This window comes from Pholis gunnellus (genome assembly GCF_910591455.1).
Source record: "Pholis gunnellus genome assembly, chromosome: 7".
NCBI lineage: Eukaryota > Metazoa > Chordata > Actinopteri > Perciformes > Pholidae > Pholis > Pholis gunnellus.
In genome coordinates this window covers 27,183,820-27,204,055 of record NC_136533.1, presented here as the reverse complement: position 1 = coordinate 27,204,055, position 20,236 = coordinate 27,183,820, and the positions used below count along the sequence as shown (strand labels likewise).

Sequence of the window (20,236 nt, the reverse complement as noted above, 5' to 3'; positions counted from 1 at the left end):
GACTCACAAATGCGCACAGAACAATTCACAAATATATTCGATTTACAAATGCACGCAGAACAATTCACAAATACATTCCAATGCACAAATAAATAAATTATGATTTATATAAATGTTAAAATGTTATGCATTTGTATGTGGATTTTTCTATTTGTTTGTGGATTTGTATGTATTTGTATTTTGATCGCTCCACATTTGTGTGTGGGTTTTTTGAGACTCCCCTGACGTGGCTGGATTCGCAAATGCATTTTTTTCAACATGGACCATCTGTAGCCAATCAGATGTCCGCCTGATTTTCAACCAATCACATTGTTTGCTGACTTCTGACCTGTCGCCTCCGCACTGTAATGCCGTGTTCACACCAAACGCGGTGCAAATTATTCGCACGAGTAGATTACATACAAAGTCTATGCACAGATGTGATGAGACTGGAGTGACGCGAATTTGCGATGGCGCGGTGCGTTTTGGCGCGTTTTGGCGCGAATTCGCTGTGGTATCGAATCGGTACTTGGTAACAGCCAACAAACAAGTTCAGGTATCTGAACATCTCTACTGTATACTGATACAAATGACAAGAACAACCTGGATCTTGTGACCGTTATAAAAGGACAGTTTTGGGGTCGTAACATTCACTTAAATGAAGTGGTTGAACTGCATAGTTTCACTGAGGGCTTCCTCTTCTCTCCCGCCTGCCCTGCACCCGTACAGCTTCAGTTACAGTGTGACCAACAGATATACCAACAACTCCAAACACAGACACACCCTGTGGTTATCATAATCTATATAAATGTAAGCCGTACAATCGGACTGGTCCTGGAGCGGACGTGGTATTCAGGCTGTTTACAGTACGATGGGCCCATAAGGATTGAGTAATACGGGATAAAAGAGTGTTTAATTGCAGTATAAGGAAAGGGTTCAGTGCATTTAGCCTGAACTAAGGAGCTCAGTGGACTCACTGAACCTCTTGGTTTAAAAGCAGTCTTCAGACAAGCTCTGCAGAGGTCATGGTTGAAGACTTCTGTACCCCATGTCATCATGAAAACTGTTAACAAGCAATCATAAGTAAACGATAAATCTATCATCTGATCTAAAGAGAGAAGGGAGGTCAGCGTGAGGTCAAAGCATGGAGGGAGCAGGCCTTCTCCTCCACCATATTCACTCTCATATCTTTGCACCCTGCACCTTTAGCTCAAGTATGCTAGGCTACTAACGATATTTCGGCATTGTTTACACTGTGTTGCTACTATAGTTCAAAATGTTCATTTACGAAGGCATGCTTTTTGTGCGGCTATTAAATGGCCAAAGGGCCTCCTAACCAACAACAAACTATGTAGCTTTCAAAAGGCAATCTTTTTTAAACGTCCGGCGCAGTGCTCACTCCACATAAAACGCATCCGGGCTACATTACATCGCTTCCGGCAAACTTCACGGATGAACAGTGGCGATCAGTTTTAGCTGAATATTTTCTGGTCCAGCTCAGGTAAAAACACAAAAACCCAGATTCTGTCAGTGTGTTAGTGTGTCGTTTGCTAACCAAGCCTGTTTGACACTGGTGCAGGCGACCTTATCTTCACAAGAGCAGAGGATATCAATTATTGTGTGACATTTTTAGAACAGATACGCTTTCATTTTCAACAAATGTAACAATCCACGCCAACTCTGAGAGAGACAGGCTGATTAAGCTGTCGCCTTTATGTTGTGAACTCATAAACTACATTTAGAATGGTTTGATTCAGAGCCCCAGCTCCACTGTCACCTTTCCAGTTTCACCTGTTATCATGATGAATAAAATCAGTGAATGAATAAATAAATAAATACTGTGTTCTTCCTGTATACTTCTTGAATCTGAATCTTGAGTCCATTGAATTCCTGACACGACAGCACTATCCTCTCTGCTGAGGAAGATGACACCATAAAGGACAGACTCTCACTGCTCCCACATCTGGCCTCTGATAGGATTTTAGAATAATTTTCGAGACACGCCGCTGCTGACACATTGTTTTGTACCTGACCACCCTTTTACAACTAATGTAACCAATTATTACTAACATTATCTTGGAGTAGTGTGAAGAGCGTGTTTTTGTTACCTCTGAGCGGGGTTCAGGGCGATCGCCCTGGGCTGGTCCAGGTCCATCCAAAACAGGACCTTCCTGGAGGTGCCGTCCAGGTTGGCCACTTCAATCCGATTGGTCTCAGAGTCTGTCCAGTAGAGCTTTCTGCCCAGCCAGTCACAGGCAAGCCCGTCGGGACTGTCCAGCCCCGACACTACCACAGTCTGGCCGGTTCCCAGCGCCTCTTTAAGGGCTGCAACCACAAAACATACACAGTGTGAAAAAAACTGTGGCAAAATGCGTTCTTCTCCAAAACCCTTTAACTTGTAGCTACAGTTAATGTTTGGTTTTATGAATAAACGGCCTTACAGTTGGATGACTGATTCCAGTGCGTCTGTTTGATGGCCTCCTCGCTGACATCCGTCCAAAATATCAGGCCCTCAGAATACAGGAAGTCCACCGCCGCCGCGTCCTCTAGGTCACTGACGACGATGGCCGACTCGCCCCGCACGCCCTCGGCATCCACCAGCCGCACGTCGCGCCGGTTGGCGAACAGGAGGAGAGGTGAGCCTGGAAAGGAGAAGATAAATAACATTTGAAACATTACCAACCTTTTTTGTTTTTACCGGCACCAAGTACACAAGACCAACATCCTGCAACTGTGTTCTGTAACTGAAGAAACTCACTTCACACGCCTTTGAATGCTTTTATTGGTAAACAGTGAAGTTGTGACTGCTGTATGGTTTTGGGTCGAGTAAATCATTATTATTATTGCATCAGTCTTATAGAGAAACAACTGATTTGAACTGATCCGATTGAAATTCTCCAAGTAGAGAAGCAATAAATTGGCTCGACTTCATACAACAAGAGGTTCTTCTTCACCCCAAATGATGCATTCTGACTATTTACCCAGAGGGCTTTGTGATTTTTACCTCAAGGGCAAAGGAACAATTTATTTGGAATGTTATAATCTCAAATTATTGTTATCATTTTTATCTGAGCGAGTGTGTAAATATGTTCAGAAATGTTTTGACAGACAGCTGTTTCTTTCAGTGTCACTGTCCTGAGACTGACTTCACTGATGCTGTATTTCCCAAATGAACATGGCGGACAACTTTTTGCAGTGTGCAAACGTGCAAAAACACTTCTGATCTATCTGATCACCTGTTGAGGTGACACGGCATTTCAATTTTCCACTGAAGCACCAACTATAAAAAAATACACTTTAGTCGTTGGGCGTACATTGGCAGCTCAGGTAGACATTACCGCACTGAATCCCGTATACTTTACCCATAAAGACCAAATGTATCCAGATTATTAACTGCACACCACCACAGTGCCACATGCCAAAGTCAAGTTCACAACAAGACACCAAAACAGAAAACAAGCTTTGGCTAAAAAAAACTCATTGGAAGAATCAGAGGCCATTGAAAAGAAAGACCTCAAAGATCTTTTGAATGTGCACAAACAAGTTTTACATTTCTGTCCTTCAAACGCTACCAGATAGAAAACAAACAAAAAAAGTGTGTGTGTGTGTGTGTGTGTGTGTGTGTGTGTGTGTGTGTGTGTGTGTGCGCGCGCGTGTGTGTGTGTGTGTGTGACTCGAGGACGTTGACCTCCACTGTCGGAGGCCGTGGCTGTCACAGCAGCTGCCGCGGTGCCTCTAGGGAAGCTTGTGGTCTGGTCTGGCAGGACGGCAGAGCGCTAAGCTGCGGTTTGGCACCGCGGGGCTACTGTAATCCCACGGCATTAAGACACACCGCCTCATCAGTGTGGACACTGTCCCACAGCAACCCAGTGTCCTTCAAGGAGACACAACATTAATCCATTCACCATTAATCCACCATGTGGATTTTAACATCCAAGATTCCGGTTTTATCGAGCTTTGAGAGTCTGTTTGTGATCTCTATCTGTGTATTATATTGTTTCATAGTTAGTTTGTATCATATGTTGGCGGTTAGATGATAAGACCTGATAGATGTGAAACACATAGTGAGAAAGAGCCTGGATTTGAAAGTCTTCGTGTCCACTAATCGCATAGAAAGTAACTTTCAAAGTTTGCAGACTCACTGAGACAAAGAACAAATCACTATGGGAAGTTTGAACTGAAAGAGGTCCTGGCATCAGTAACAAAACTGTGGTAAAACAGCACTCTTAAGACATTTAACTCAAGCTGTAGTACTGAGGGCATATTTTAGTGTTATATTAACGGTATATTAACGTCCGCCAAAGTAGATTTGGTGACCCATTTTAGTGTTTCTAATATGTTGTGTGTCGATTGATGCATGTTAATGTGGAACCAAAGCTCTGCCGTGCGAGTTCCGCCCAGATACTAATTATTTGCTGTGCGCTGTTAGCAGCATGTGCCGAGGTTAGCACAACGAGCGGACTCGCCCCTCCGAATTATTTGAACTTGGTGGATTCAGAGTCATGACTGTCACAAATAGTTCACTGATAAAAGCACTTAAAATATGTCGGAGGGGTTTTACAAAGAAGACCGATTTGTTTTAAGATGCTTCAGAAACAGGAGGTCTTACAAATATTTTTCAGCCAAATCAAATTGTTTACGGGATATTCAATCTTTGATTCTTTATAATATATGTAATACTCGACTCCTTTCTTTACAGGGCTTGTATAAAAGCAATAAAGTAGTCCATGAATATGAGATATGAATTTACAGATAATTACAATTGGTTTATGGTGCTTTGTCGGCTACACTTGTTGTCTTTTTGCTTGCTGTCAGCATTGACAGCGCTGTGATTCTGACATTTTTAGGATTTGGTTGGAGAAAACGAGACATTTAATCGCGTCATCTTGTGCTCGAAGATATCTTGATGGGAATTTCTGATTCCGGTTTTATAGATCAAACATATTCATTGAGACAAGAAGCGTCAAACTAATCTGATAAATCACTGTTTAAAATGTTCCCTTCAAACAGGAAGTAGTGATCTGGCTTACACAGGAACCATAGAAGTAAGCTTCCATCTACTGAGCTAACACGATAGCACAAAGTGACGGCCCAAGCCCGCTCCTGTAAGACACTAAACAACAGGCCCATCACCGGGACAGACAGAACAGAGTGACACAGATCTAAATAGATATGAGAGAGCGTCCAGACCACACACTGGGGGGCTCTTAAGGCCACCTCTGGCCTAACAGAGATGCTCCAGGAGGATTAGTGCTGGCTAGAGGACGAGACTGCTGCATCTAACCTTCACACTCACACATGGAGAACGTATATTTGAAGGGTCTGGCTGGTTTACACAGACATAAATGGAGGTTTTTTAGACCCCTTTTAGTCATGCACCTCGTGACATAAATGCAAGGCCGATTTTACAGGTTTTTTTTAACACATATCCGTACAAGTCCTGACGTTAGGGTTTCTATAACACTTCCAACTCGGCACAAGTCTAGTGATGTCACGATAGCAGATATTCAGAAATCGATAATAAAACAAGAGAAATTCCTCAATTTTCAATACCAATTAAGTACCATGGTAAAAAAATTAAAATAAAGTTGAATAATAAATCCCATGTCCTTCAATCCTTCATTACTGTTTGCATACAAGTTTTGTTAGGAAGTCAAACAGGTCATAATTCAGTGGTGGGCCGTCAGGGCCTGCAAAGCCTTCTCTGCTGGCCTAAACAGAATCACAAAGTTATAGCTATTTTATAATTTAATATTTTTTCTTAAATACATTTAATTTGTTCTTATATGTATTATAATTTATACAAATATTGTTTCCATTAGCTTATTTTCTCATTGCACAGCTACCTCAGTTGCTCTGCTTCCAGTGCAGCTTGTTTTAAGTAGAGCTTTTATCCAATCAGATTTCACCTCTGTGTCTCTAGGTAAGAAGAGAGGCCCCAGGCCTGCAGACTCACCAGTGCCTCCATGTGCAGGTTAAGTGAATGGGGACGATATTGTTGATTGACATAGTCTTCAACCAATCAGATCTTTAGTTTGAGATTCTTTAGTTTGAGATTCTTAGGCGCGCCAGAGCGGTTTGCAGGCCTACAGCTACGTCAGCATTACTGCAGCTCAGAATCCAGGTGCTGCTCTGCTACAGGGTGCATAGTGTGCTGTGATTGGTCAGTGGGCGAGCACGTGACTAAAGTGAAACTTATGCTTGCTAGCAGAACTTAGGTTGTAGCAGTCAAGTGGAACGATATGGAAGAAATTATGGAAAATTATGTTTGTTTTTTTACCTAGCTTTGTTTTTTTAACATCAAATGGCGGAAGAAACGGATTTAGTGGCGGAGTTACTGGGAGCTAGGGCTGCAACAACGAATCGATAAAATCGATAATAATCGATTATTAAAAGAGTTGGCAACAAATTTCATTATCGATTCGTTGTGTCGCACGATTATTACGCCACTCAATAATGCCGTGTTCACACCAAACGCGATGAACGCACGAATGACGCGCGGGGACTATTTGTGTTCATTCGCGTTCATTCCGGAGAGGGGGCGTGGCTTATCGGCCTGAAAGCCGTTCAACTGTCCGCCATCAACCATGGAAAAATCACCTCTATTTCTCCCTAGTACGTGTCGTGGAAGTCCCAGATATCACGGGAAACTAAACGCCGTCATGTCTGGTTTATAACATAGTCCAGAGGAGCTCCGTGGATTTCATCGAGCTCACTGTGTCTAGTGAGCCACGTCGGCTGTTTACTACAGCTGTATGAACACAAAATAAACTAGTTGGCTGTGAATTAACGGCAATAAACCGACAAAAAGTGACTCCGAAATAACTACGTAATGATGCCCATAGGGCTGCAACAACGAATCGATAAAATCGCTAAAAATCGATTATTAAAAGAGTTGGCAACGAATTTCATTATCGATTCGTTGTGTCGCGCGATTATTACGCCACTCAGTGAAGTGCAGTGAGGTTAGTCACTAGTGGCTGGTGAGGCACTGACTATTTCAGAGTCAGATTTACAAATATATGAACCCAATATAGAGCAGCTTAAATCACCATTCAATTGGCAACTTGCACATTGACTACTGGTTGTTTTTCATATTTCATATCAGCATTCTTTACACACATTGGTAAGGTACATATTTGATTGCACCAGGAGCGTCTGCTCCGCGATCTGTGACCTGCCCCACCAACCTGTTTCAGAAGCGGAGCGCTCGCGGGCGCCACCCGCGAAAATCTGTGTAACAACCACGGATTTATAAAGAGAACAACAAACACAGGTTGAATTGCTGTTGATATGGTCACATTTCCCTGTTTTTTTAGAATTGTTAAAGCTTAGATATTTAATCTTCAACATTTGCAAGCAAAATAGAAGAAGAAGAAAAGTGTAGAAGAAGAGTAACGGCACTACAAGCATGAACCCGACCCGTGGGCTCTCGCGCGCCCCCTTCAGTGAGGCAGAGGTACTGTTTGCTCCCCTCTGTGCTTCTTCACTGCGGTTTCTGTCAGATCAGCAAGACTGAATATGTTCTACACACACGTGAAATACAATACATGACCTATTCTATGGAAAGAAAGGACTTATAATACAAGTGTCTACAAATATTACAGTGGTGACAAACAATGAGAAAGCAAAAGGCACGCGCTCAACCCAGTTTGTTAGGGATTGCGCAATCTGAGGTGAGGCACAGCTCTTCGGTGCCTCACCTCGCGTGTCTCCTCTCTGTTTGAACAGGACATGAGCACATTCAGCGATTTTGACTATAAAAAGGAGGCTCAGCCTCCCCTGCCTTACCAGACCGCACGTCCCTGGTCCCCCAATGAGTGGCAGAGATATTTGAGTGTTCACAGCAGGCCCAGTCGCTTGAATAACGCAGCTAGGAATAATGGAATAGGACTCCGGTTCTATTTTGTGGGTTTTTCTCTGAACTGGGTCCATGATTAAGAGGGACGCATGGTGCATGGCCGTTCTTAGTTGGTGGAGCGATTTGTCTGGTTAATTCCGATAACGAACGAGACTCCGGCATGCTAACTAGTTACGTGGCCCCGTGCGGTCAGCGTTCAACTTCTTAGAGGGACAAGTGGCGTTCAGCCGAACGAGATTGAGCAACAACAGGTCTGTGATGCCCTGAGATGTTAGGGGCTGCACGCGCGCCACACTGAGTGGATCAGCGTGTGTCTACCCTTCACTGAGAGGCGTGGGTAACCCGCTGAACCCCACTCCTGATATTAGTCCATTTATTTTTAATTATTACTTTAAAAGCTCAGGGATATTTGAGCAACCTGTTTGTGCACTTTCTGAAGATTCTTTGCACTGTGAATTAGCCCTGTCAGTTCTGTTTTTGAATAAAGGGTTGGATATTAATGCTTTTTAGTTTGTAGTTTTTTTTTATCCGATTCATCGATTAATCGAACAAATAATCGACAGATTAATCAATTATTAAAATAATCGTTAGTTGCAGCCCTAGATGCCCATTTGTACTTGTTTTCTCAATGGAGCTCGGATCGGTGCTATTCTATGCTAATAATGTAGCCGCTCCATCAACACTCACAATAACGTCATCTAGATGTAAATACGGCAGCGTCTATTCATTGTTTGCACTATATGGTTTATACACACACATTTATACACATAGTTTGGTCTCTATTGATATGAGGGATCGTAGAGCTCTGGGTGAACACAGATGGCTACATTATTTATTTCCTGATTCAACAACGGCGGGACGTCAGTGATGACAGGAGAAACATCTCAACGCTGATAGGCTATTGCGCCACAGCGTCACGCCATTTTTTCAGTTGGAAATGAATGCTTTGTTTTTTTATCCGATTCATCGATTAATCGAAGAAATAATCGACAGATTAATCGATTATTAAAATAATCGTAGTTGCAGCCCTACTGGGAATGCTTTTCTCAAGAAGGACATTTCTGAACAAACTGGACACAGTAAGAAATGACCCCACAGCTAGCAGCCCTGACCAGCCAAGAAAAGGATTTGTATGCAGCGTCGGAGAAGCGTTGCACATGTTATGGCTGGGAATGTGTTTCATTTTAACTGAGCGTACTTTTGGAGAGACTCGAGTGGATCTACAACTCATGACCACGTTCGCAGGGAAACAGCTCCACAACCGCGGCCCGCCCTTACACCGGTCCACGGTCGAAGACGACGACCGAACGGCGGCGGAAGACCGACAACCGGCCGGCGGCGGAAAACCGACGACGACCGGCGAAATACAACTGGGGAGGCTCGACTGGCGTCGATGAATCGAGAAGGACTTCTTACTGGAACTGATGTACTGGGATTAAACTCTTTGTCAACAAAGAAAGGAGGAAGTGAAGTTCGTTTGTTTACCTCTAGTTACTACTGTTCATTTGTCAATCGTGGCGTTTTTATGAATAATATTTGAATGGCTCGTGCTTGTGTGGTGGAATGAGTGGATCCGCTGCAGGTCTGCTGGATTGATTTGTTGCTTTGTTGTCATATGAATATATGCGACTGCTCTTGTGAGTTTGTCATTGTGTTAATTACATTGATTTGGACTATATTGTCCGTTAATGACGCAGCGTCCCATCATGCTCATATTCATGTATCTGCACTCTGCATTTCGTGTTTTGTATGCTAGGTGTTGAACTTCATGTAACATTTTATTTCATTTGTCAAATGTTGCAGTGTTATGTGAATATGCGGCTTTTACACGAAACAAATAATAACCCGTAGCTGTGACGTCATAATGAGGTTATTAGAAGTGTAGTAGAACAGTACTGAAGGCCCAGGTATAAAATCCACAGCCCGCCACTGTCATAATTCCATTATAATGTTATATTGCTGAGAAAACATCTCCTTCAAACAACTGGATTTATTCAAGTTTATCACCCAAAGACATGTTCTCTCGTCTCCAGCCCTGACCAGACTGTCACATGTGCACAGTTCTGGCATCGACTTGGTACCAAAGTACCAGTTTCTCGGGTCATCCCTGCACAAGTCTAGTCTGAATGCTGTCACATCGACGTCAAGACAGCTGCAGCACAATATTAATAACGCAACTGTATTGATGAAAACACTATCAGGCAAAACACGAGCACCATTTGCTCACATACAGCTTGTGAGCAAATATGTCACTTTGGCAGTTTGAAATTCCCATCAGAGATTCAACTTAATACATAATTACTTTTCAACTCATCGCTGAAAAACAACAACATATATCACAATATGTCAAAAGACAAAGACAATTGGCTAACTCTCCTACATTCCGGCTCAATGCTCCTTATTAACACAGTAATAATTCATTTAAACGGACATTATCTGATCCAACACTGATGCACAGATGTGAAAACCATCTATTTAAATCACAGCTATGAAATGCTACAAATGTTGTTAAATTTGAAATTGCATCATGTGTGAAGACAAATGACATCACTGCACCTGGCATTGTTTGGATGGATGGATGGATGGATGGGTGTGTGTGTGTGTGTGTGTGTGTGTGTGTGTGTGTGTGTGTGTGTGTGTGTGTGTGTGTGTGTGTGTGTGTGTGTGTGTGTGTGTGCGCGCGCGCATGGGTGCAACACAACACAAAAGAAGACCAGAAAACTACATTTGAGTTTGTCAATGGGATTAGCAAGATATAGTTAGATATGGGGGGGGGCTTTAGTGTGTACGTGTGTGTGTGTGTGTGTGATGGGGTGTTTGGGGGGGGAAGGAGGTCATACTGAGGTGGCAGCGTGAAAAGAAAGAAGGATCCCAAAAGAAGTTTCTAAAGCGCAGGCAATGCACTGCTGCACCCCTTTCTGGATGTGCGCGCACGCGCACACGCACACACACACACAACTCAGCTCTCCTGCTTTGTTCTGCTTGGAGAAAGCTTGCAGGCTCCCTCGCTTTACATCTTATCAGAACCCATCTTAACAGCACCCTCTGTGAGTGAGTGTGTTTTTGTGTGTGTGTGTGTGTGTGTGTGTGTGTGTGTGTGTGTGTGTGTGTGTGTGTGTGTGTGTGTGTGTGTGTGTGTGTGTGTGCGCGCGTGTGTGTGTGTGCGTGCGTGCGTGGGGACCCTGGAGAAATCAAGGTAGACTACCACAGACTTCCTCTCTCCCTCCACCTCTGCTCCCTCTGTCCCATTCCTCTTTCTCTCCTCCTTTCCTCCTCTCTTTGTCTCGCCTGTCTCCTCCCCACTTCTCCTCCTCTCCTCAACATTCCCTCTCCTCTCTCTCCCCACTTCTCCTCCTCTCTTCTCTCTCTCTCTCCCCACTTCTCCTCCTCTCTTCTCTCTCTCTCTCTCCCCACTTCTCCTCCTCTCCTCTCTCTCTCCCCACTTCTCCTCCTCTCTTCTCTCTCTCTCTCTCCCCACTTCTCCTCCTCTCCTCTCTCTCTCCCCACTTCTCCTCCTCTCCTCTACATTCCCTCTCCTCTTCTCCTCTACATTCCCTCTCCTCTATCTCTCTCTCTCCCCACTTCTCCTGAATGCACTGAATGCAATGGTCCATATAGAGCGGGCTAATGGAGAGCAGTGTGGAAATCACCTATTGGTTGGTCTCAGCGGTGGAAAGAAAAAAATACCCAGGTTGGCAGAGAAAGTTTGTTTTGTTTTGTTCTTTGTTTTTCGAGTGGCCCACCATAGTTAAGCAATCATAACTGGCAGGACTTTTCCACAATTTCTGACATTTGACAAACTATTAAAGATTAAAACATAATGAAAATAATGGTTAGCTGCAGTCCTACGCTGAAATAACCTGTTGGTTTCTATGCTTTTTAATGCTGGAAAAAATAAATGCATTGCTGTATGAACCTTGAGATATTAGTATCCGAAGAACAGGACACTGGCTTTTGTTTTTTATGCAGGATTAGAAGTGGAAACACAGCTACAATTGGTAATGAAGCAATGAAGGTATACTCAAAGTATAAGATGGGTGTTGGACCAGGACCAGCAAAAGGAATCTACTTTTCAATGTCTGAGAGTTTTCAAGACAGAGTAATGCACGACCAAATAGACAAAGAGGGAAAGCAGGATTCATGACGCGGCTGCGCTCAACACACGAGACACTTTGCTGCTTCTTTCCTCGATGTTTTCTGTTACGACTCTCAGCTCGTCAAACTAGTAAAAACTGATGCGTGTGCAGCGAGGTCTGCCTGACAGAGGATTGTGAATGCATCGCGGAGTCCTTTCAGAACAAGCCGGAAGTTCTTGCTGCCCATCGCGTTGCCGTGCATCACACCATCCTGTCCTGACCGGTGGACCACATGCACGCCGGCAAACTTCGATTCAAAATTTGACTAGAAGATGAACACATCCTGCGAGTGTGGGAAAAACGGTCATAAATGGTGAAAGTTTATTCATCCACTGAAAAAGACCATCTGAGGTGGTTGAAAGCTCTGGGGGAGAAGAAAAGCTAGTAAGTGGACCTTGTGTTACGATCGTCAAAGAAAACGAGAAGTCAAGAATTTTTTTGCGTCGCTATTAAAGTCAAAATTAGGGCCAAATTCATGATACCAAAGCAATGCTTTTTCCCCCCCAATACCTTCGATCAGAGTATGCAAAGCTGCTCACTGCATCAGTGTTAGTGCCTAAAATAACATATAATATAAAAAGCATGGCTGTCACACGGCCCGTGGGTCACAACAGGCCCACAGACGAATGACACGAGAACTTGAGAAGATCAATGAATGATCGGCAGGTTTGAGAGATCAGAGAGACGTCTCATGACTGCTCATGGACTGTTCTGTAAAACCGAGTTCATTAACTGTGAACGTTTGCAGAATGTACGTGTACCTATTGACACTCAAAGAGAGGGAAGCATTCAAAGTTGATGTCATTTATTGGTTATTATGCAATGGTTTTACTTGAAATCAAACTGGGCCTATGAACTACAATGAGTTTGACACGTCCCAGTTTGGAATGACTTTTTTTCTTTCTTCAAAAAGCAAGTTAACATTCTATGTTACTCTTCATAACTCAAAGCTACAGGCTTTACTCACCAAGTATTGAGGCCCGATACCAATTTGATGCAAGTCTTATGAGTGTCAGAGTAGTGTTGTCAAAAATAAATATATGAAATAATATTTTCTTCGACAGCGAGTTGACACATCCACAAATGATGGATCTTTCAATAAAAATCTACATTTTATGCCCTCAATGGTGCGTGGTATAGAATATCGATATTTTTTGAGGTATTACAATCAAAGTAAGAAAATTCCAGTATACGTTGGAGCGAAGCAACACTGTCGTGTACAGGACTCTGAATGCACCACGGGAACCACTTATCAATATATCAATTATTACTCAGGCACTCAAGTAAACACTTCTTTAGCGCAGGGCAGCAGTTTGGGAAGGACAATGTCCAGTATTTATTATCACCAGCATATTTCATACAGCAGACACAGAGAAAGGTGTCACTGTGGATGGAGGTCTCAACTGACATGGAGACACAAGTTTGTAGTTCTCACAAGAAAGCAGCATTTTAAAGATCAGACGCCGTGGTGTCGACTTAATATCATTTATGAAAAAACGCACCATTTACTGAGTGATCCGACAGTCCGTCCACTCACTCACACACACACACACAGCTGTGATGTTTGCCCTGCAATGGTTTTGACACCTCTGTGATGTTTCTGGCCAATGGGTGTGAAGCGTGCGTACATGTGGTCACCTCAGTGCCAAACGTGGGACATCATTCTTATTTGTTCAGGACTAAACGAAAGCGAGAGTTTTCTGCACACTCAGTGTTTAGGTTTTCACTGTCAATAAACATATTAATAGTCACGATACTCATGAGCCATCCTGCTTGGCCGCCTGTTGTCATGGTGATATGAGGAATGTGTGTTTGCAAACACCTGGGAGCTGCTCGATGTCCTCCCGGATCTATTTGTCATATTACGTTTACAATATATCTATGGTTTTGTCCCGCTGATGAATACTGTAGTTTGACTTTTTTGTTATTCTGTATGTGTATTGGCAATAATGTGATGATACAAGACGTATCATGACACAGGGGCTATGATTCAATTCATTGCTGTAAGCAATGCAATTTTAATTTTGTTAAATCTAATTTTAATTTTGTGCATTTGCATTTATCACAGTCCATCCGACATCTTAGCCCTACTTTGTCTGCAACCTGAGAAAAGGAAATAACATTCTACATCAGTCAAAAATACATACAGTAAATAAAGTTATTTTTTCCCCAAAACATTTTGATTTCAAAATCTAATCAATACACTATCACAAAACATAATACCACCATACTCAAGAGATATTATTATTCTGTTCATATGACATCTGTAGAATCACTTCTGGTTCCCTCGTCCAGAAGTCAATTCTTTTTTTTCATGGGTTTTTGTGTAGATGATGAAAATAAGGTCTTTAGTTCAAACAAGCTGAAGAGATTCAATGTTTTTTTGCTCTACAACATACAATTATTCAGTAAATACAGCACTCGTTAATTAGTTTTTTGTAAAATTGTGACGCTTTTATATTTTGTTTAAAAAGGCGGTTGCTAACGAGTGGCTAAATGAGACTACAAAACGTCACCATGGTGAACACACCTTTAGCTTAGTGGTGCCGACGTGAAGTCATGTGACCGTATTGTTGGTATTTTTTATAGCCTAACGTTAGCTTTTTACTTTTGCCGATAGCATTCATGCTTCAAAAGACATAAACATTGGTGATCATCGTGAAGATGATCTTGCTGAACAAAACGTGTAAGTATCATAAACGTTTGTTCACCACAAAGCACATTTTCTACAAAGATCTAATGGAAGAATCCCATTTGCTTTTTGTTGAGGGAAGCAGTGTGATGCTAACTTCCTGCTTAGCCTACAAAAAGTAGGTTAGTTACAAGGTAGGTTTGGGTCAACGGTCGGAGTGTGTCTATGTACAGATAGTAATGCCCCTGAGGCACATTTGTGATGAGTGATATTGGGCTCCATAAATAAAAAGGATCTGACTGAAGGTCCTCTGTGTTGTAACGTTCTGAATAGAGGTAGTAGGTGGTACAAAGTTCACTCCTGCTATTGTAAATAGTTGCTTCCATTGGTTATCATGATGCTTTTGTAAATCAGTTATTTTGGTGTTGACTCTTGACCCTGATAAGAGTCAGAATGTTTAATGACATGGTTTGACTGGAGTAAAAGTAAAAGTTAGGCAAAACCTACTTGAGTCAACAATTGTTTTTTGCACTTATGATATGTTACGTGTTGGTTATGATGCTGTTGTAGCTCCGTAGTTGCCGTTGTTCAGCAGAATTACTGTTCTGTAATAAATGCATTTTTTCAGTGGACGTGATGTTCACACTATTCAGGAAGATAGGGCTGTCACTGTCACTTTAAGAGATTATACAAAATGATCTGAACGCACACAGCCTTACAAATCAAACGATAATTTAAATGTATAAACTGCATGAAATGAACAAAACCACAAAGAAATATCGGAATAAAGAACGGGTAAAGGAGGACTCAGAAGCCGACCGACCACACATTCAGTGCCAACTTTTGACACGATGCAGTTTTCCAACATAAATCTTTTGCCCCTAAAAAAATACTAAAAGAGTACTAAGGGCAGTACAGAGATATAATAATATTCGACTTTTTTTAAAATAGCACCTCGCTCCAATACCCACAGACCCAGTGGATACATGTCCTTTGTTTTTTAAATACTTATTTTACAGCACAATACAAAACTCACACCATCTTTAACAACAGCAAACCTAAATTTGGATGTATATTTTGTTTGGATATCTTATTTATTGTCATTTCTACCATTTAAACATTTCGAAATAAACCATTTAATCTCCAGAGAATTGCACCCTTTGGGACCTTTGGGACTCTTTACCAACCGTGTTTATCTGGTTTAGAGAGGGTTATAATCAGGAGGCAGGCTTATAAATGTGTCTCAGGGGAGGTCAAAGTGACATATAAAGGCAAGAATCAATCGTGAGAGCGTAACATTCACTCACTGAAGGTAAACTCACTGTAACGCATCCTGTTCTCGTGTAACTAACGATTATGAGAACTAGTTCCCGAGCGGATGCTGAGAGTTCTATGAAGGCATAGCTTTAAAAGGAAAAGCACAGATATCATGTCTTTAGTGAAAATAATTAGATTATCATCACCAGATCTGGACTTGAGGTTAATATGCATCTTTTACTGGACTACTGAGTGAGTTTATAGGTCTGTGTGGGTTATACATATATATATAAAAATATATATATATCAGAGCATAAAATATCAAGCTTTAGTTGTAAGATGCAAGCAGACAAACACGAGCTAGCTAATGCCTTGCATCCATATGAGAGGAAGCTAAGCTCCGCCTCTGACTGGGCACTTAAAGATAAAATAATAAAAACCGCAAATTAGCCGCTGGAGAAAGTACGACTTATAAAAGACATTGACCCGGAGTGAACATCACATTTGTTAGCGTGTCCGGCAGCGTTTTCTTCCCGCAAAAATAAGACATTCCGGCTTTCTTTTTTCACTATCAAAGCAGAAAGTCTGCGTGACACCCGACACCGAGCAGGAATGGCTCGCGCTGCCGAGGCCCAAGAAAAATAGCCCAGGCTCGGCTTCAAACTTCATTTATGCTCCGACACATTTAAACTCGTCAACCGCACCGGTTCTGACAAAGCGCGAGAGGCTGTTTGGCTATACTGGGCTTTCTTCTCCGGTGTGTCGCGCGCACCTATACAAAAGTTTCGAGACTTTTCATTGCAACTACTGTGTTGTTGTACCCTTGGGACACACAAAAAAACTCAACTTTCAGAACAAGGAATCACAGCTAGCGCTGTGGCTCGACTCAATGCGGCAGCGTTAGAGGGGAACGAGGCGCACGGATACAACAGCGTGTTAACAACGGTGTTCTTAACGCGGCTTTCTCCCGGTGGCTCCGCGGTCCTTGTTCCCTGCGGATCCATGTTGTGAACAAAAAAAGTCAACGTACCGACAACCGCCGACAGCAGGCAACTCCACAGCAGCAACACCACCAGCCGACCGCCCATTTCAAGTCCTCTAACCGTTAAATCCATAACTCCCGCTCCATTTTTGGGTGATTTACTCCTTAATTAAGTTGTAAAGACGTCCACTTTTCTGCGTGTACATGTGCACGCACGGGCCAGTATTCCGTTGACCCACTAAATATGTGTCTGCACGCGTTAGTGTGCGCTCCTCTGTGCGCCCCTCTCTATCGACAACACTTTTTTCTCTGTTAAGGCGCTCGCGCTACTTGCTTTATACTTTGGACTGTCGAGCTCGCGCACGGATAGAAAGGGCAGGCGGACGTGGAGTGACGTCATCCGACACGAGGCCGCAAGATTTATTTATTTGTATTTACTAATTTTACTTTTGTGTTATTGTTATAACTGTGTGAAACGTATTTACTTTATAATTTGTTGTATAATATTTTTGGGGAAAATGTATGTTTCAAATATGCGAACCATAGATTATCTCATTATATACATGTTACATTTCCAGAAGAGAAATCTGAACATTGGATAAAGCCGTGTGTTAGAGTCAAAGGTTTTTAACAGAAGGAATTTTGAATATCAAACGTATCATAACAACGTTGAGAGTTGATTACTTTTATTGAGGCAATTTTTTATTATTTTTGAATACCAAGTTATCCCAAATGTTATGTTTGAATATGCAAATGAGGCATTATATGGTAACTCTTGGTAAATTTTGCAGAAATCTACAGATTATAGACACTAAATGTGTATTTTGGATGTTTTCTTTCCTGAAAGATGACATGTTATGGAAGCAAAATAATCCAAAATCTTAAAAATAACCAGTGCATAAAAAGCGATGGTTTTGCCTCTAGTGTCTCCCCTTAAAACATAAATGTCCATGGACAATTCCTTGATTTCAAGTAATAGGTTAGCCCCCCTTGACAAAAAAAAGCTTTTACACAATTTGGCATGAAACAGAGGAAATAACCAGTTAAGATATTGTGTAAAGTTGGGACACAAAAGAATCAGAGGCTCTTCAACCCATAAAATACAAAACAAAAACAATCTATCAAACAACTCCTTATGATGAAATTGATAATTGTGCCTGTCATAACTTTAATTTAACAAAAGAATTTGAATAAAAACTGATTTTTAAATATACAGCTAAATAACGCCCTTATAAGACAAAGCTAAACAATTAAAACATCTAGTATACACGTAACTAACCAGACTAAAGGGTAAGTTGCACTTCACTAACACAAGTAAAAGTGCATATTTAACTGCCTGCCCTCCCTTTTGGTATGGACATGTTTCAAAACATCTAAGAAAAGAAAAAAATGTTTTTCATACACAGTTTGCAATCATTTGATTTACATGATGAGTAGGTCGTCATAACGATTGCAAATGAAAAAAAGGAGAATACGGAGTGAAAGGGAACTGAAAACCCTTGAGGTAATCCTAGATAGTTTTAACAAGACCAGCTTACCATAGTTTGCATATTGTTATAATGTATCAGTGCCTAATACAATTTAAAGTGCTGCACAGATTATTCAAAATCAAAACTAAATAAAACAATTGCTTCATGTTTCCCTCTCTCTGCGACATATGTCAGATCCAAGAAGCCACTTTAACAAAAACAGTGTTGCTCTCTGCCCAAGGATAGAAAGCCTTTGGAGCAAAATATTCAGCATCTTCTCCAATATATTAACTAAAGCCTGATTCAAAACTGAATATGCTGGGAACACCAGAGGCATTTAGATGGGATAATCAAAACAATGACTTAGTATCTCAAAATAATGAAAAATATTCAGCACATTTTCACAAATGGGCTTCTATACTCTTGCTTCTGTTGCTCTGGTTTAATGGATGATGAATTCATTATTTTGAGATAATAAGACATTATTTTGAGATACTAATTCATTATTTGAGATAAAAACTCATTATTTTGAGATACTAAGTCATTATTTTGAGATACTAATTCATTATTTTTGAGATAAGACATTGTTTTGAGATACTAAGTCATTATTTTGAGATAATAAGATATTATTTTGAGATACTAATTCATTATTTTGAGATACTAAGTCATTATTTTGAGATACTAAGTCATTATTTTGAGATAATAAGATATTATTTTGAGATAATAAGACATTATTTTGAGATACTAATTCATTATTTTGAGATACTAAGTCATTATTTAGAGATAGTAATTCATTATTTGAGATACAAACTCATTATTTTGAGATACTAATTCATTATTTTTGAGATAAGACATTATTTTGAAATACTTAGTCATTATTTTGAGATACTAATTCATTATTTCTTGAGATAAGACATTATTTTGAGATACTAAGTCATTATTTTGAGATAATAAGACATTATTTTGAGATGCTAATTCATTATTTTTGAGATACTAATTCATTATTTTGAGATAAGACTTTATTTTGAGTTAAGACATTATTTTGAGATACTAATTCATTATTTGAGATACAAACTCATTATTTTGAGATACTAATTCATTATTTTTGAGATAAGACATTATTTTGAGATACTAAGTCATTATTTTGAGATACTAATTCATTATTTGAGATAAAAACTCATTATTTTTAGATAAAAACTCATTATTTTGAGATACTAATTCATTATTTTGAGATAATAAGATATTATTTTGAGATAATAAGACATTATTTTGAGATAATAAGACATTATTTTGAGATACTAATTCATTATTTTGAGATACTAAGTCATTATTTTGAGATACTAAGTCATTATTTTGAGATAATAAGATATTATTTTGAGATAATAAGACATTATTTTGAGATACTAATTCATTATTTTGAGATACTAAGTCATTATTTTGAGATACTAATTCATTATTTTGAGATAATAAGACATTATTTTGAGATAAGACATTATTTTGAGATGCTAATTCATTATTTTGAGATACTAAGTCATTATTTTGAGATACTAATTCATTATTTTGAGATAATAAGACATTATTTTGAGATAATAAGACTTTATTTTGAGTTAAGACATTATTTTGAGATACTAATTCATTATTTTGAGATACTAATTCATTATTTTGAGATACTAAGTCATTATTTTGAGATACTAATTCATTATTTGAGATACAAACTCATTATTTAGAGATACTAATTCATTATTTGAGATACAAACTCATTATTTTGAGATACTAATTCATTATTTTTGAGATAAGACATTATTTTGAAATACTTAGTCATTATTTTGAGATACTAATTAATTATTTTTTGAGATAAGACATTATTTTGAGATACTAAGTCATTATTTTGAGATAATAAGACATTATTTTGAGATGCTA

General features: G+C 40.3%; 1 protein-coding gene across 2 annotated transcripts in view; it reads right to left on the bottom strand.

Moving 5' to 3' along the window:
- Nucleotides 1–17,063, bottom strand: part of lrp5 (low density lipoprotein receptor-related protein 5) — an 80,823-nt gene extending 63,760 nt beyond the window's left edge. For both annotated transcript variants that reach the window (XM_079163535.1, XM_079163536.1), the window contains exons 1-3: nucleotides 16,896–17,063; nucleotides 2,421–2,621; nucleotides 2,088–2,304 (exon numbers count right to left, since the gene is read on the bottom strand). In XM_079163535.1, the coding sequence (XP_079019661.1) occupies nucleotides 2,088–2,304; nucleotides 2,421–2,621; nucleotides 16,896–16,980 (503 nt within the window). In that variant the 5' untranslated portion in view covers nucleotides 16,981–17,063. The remainder of the gene's footprint in view (nucleotides 1–2,087; nucleotides 2,305–2,420; nucleotides 2,622–16,895) is intronic.
- Nucleotides 17,064–20,236: the final 3,173 nt, after the last annotated feature.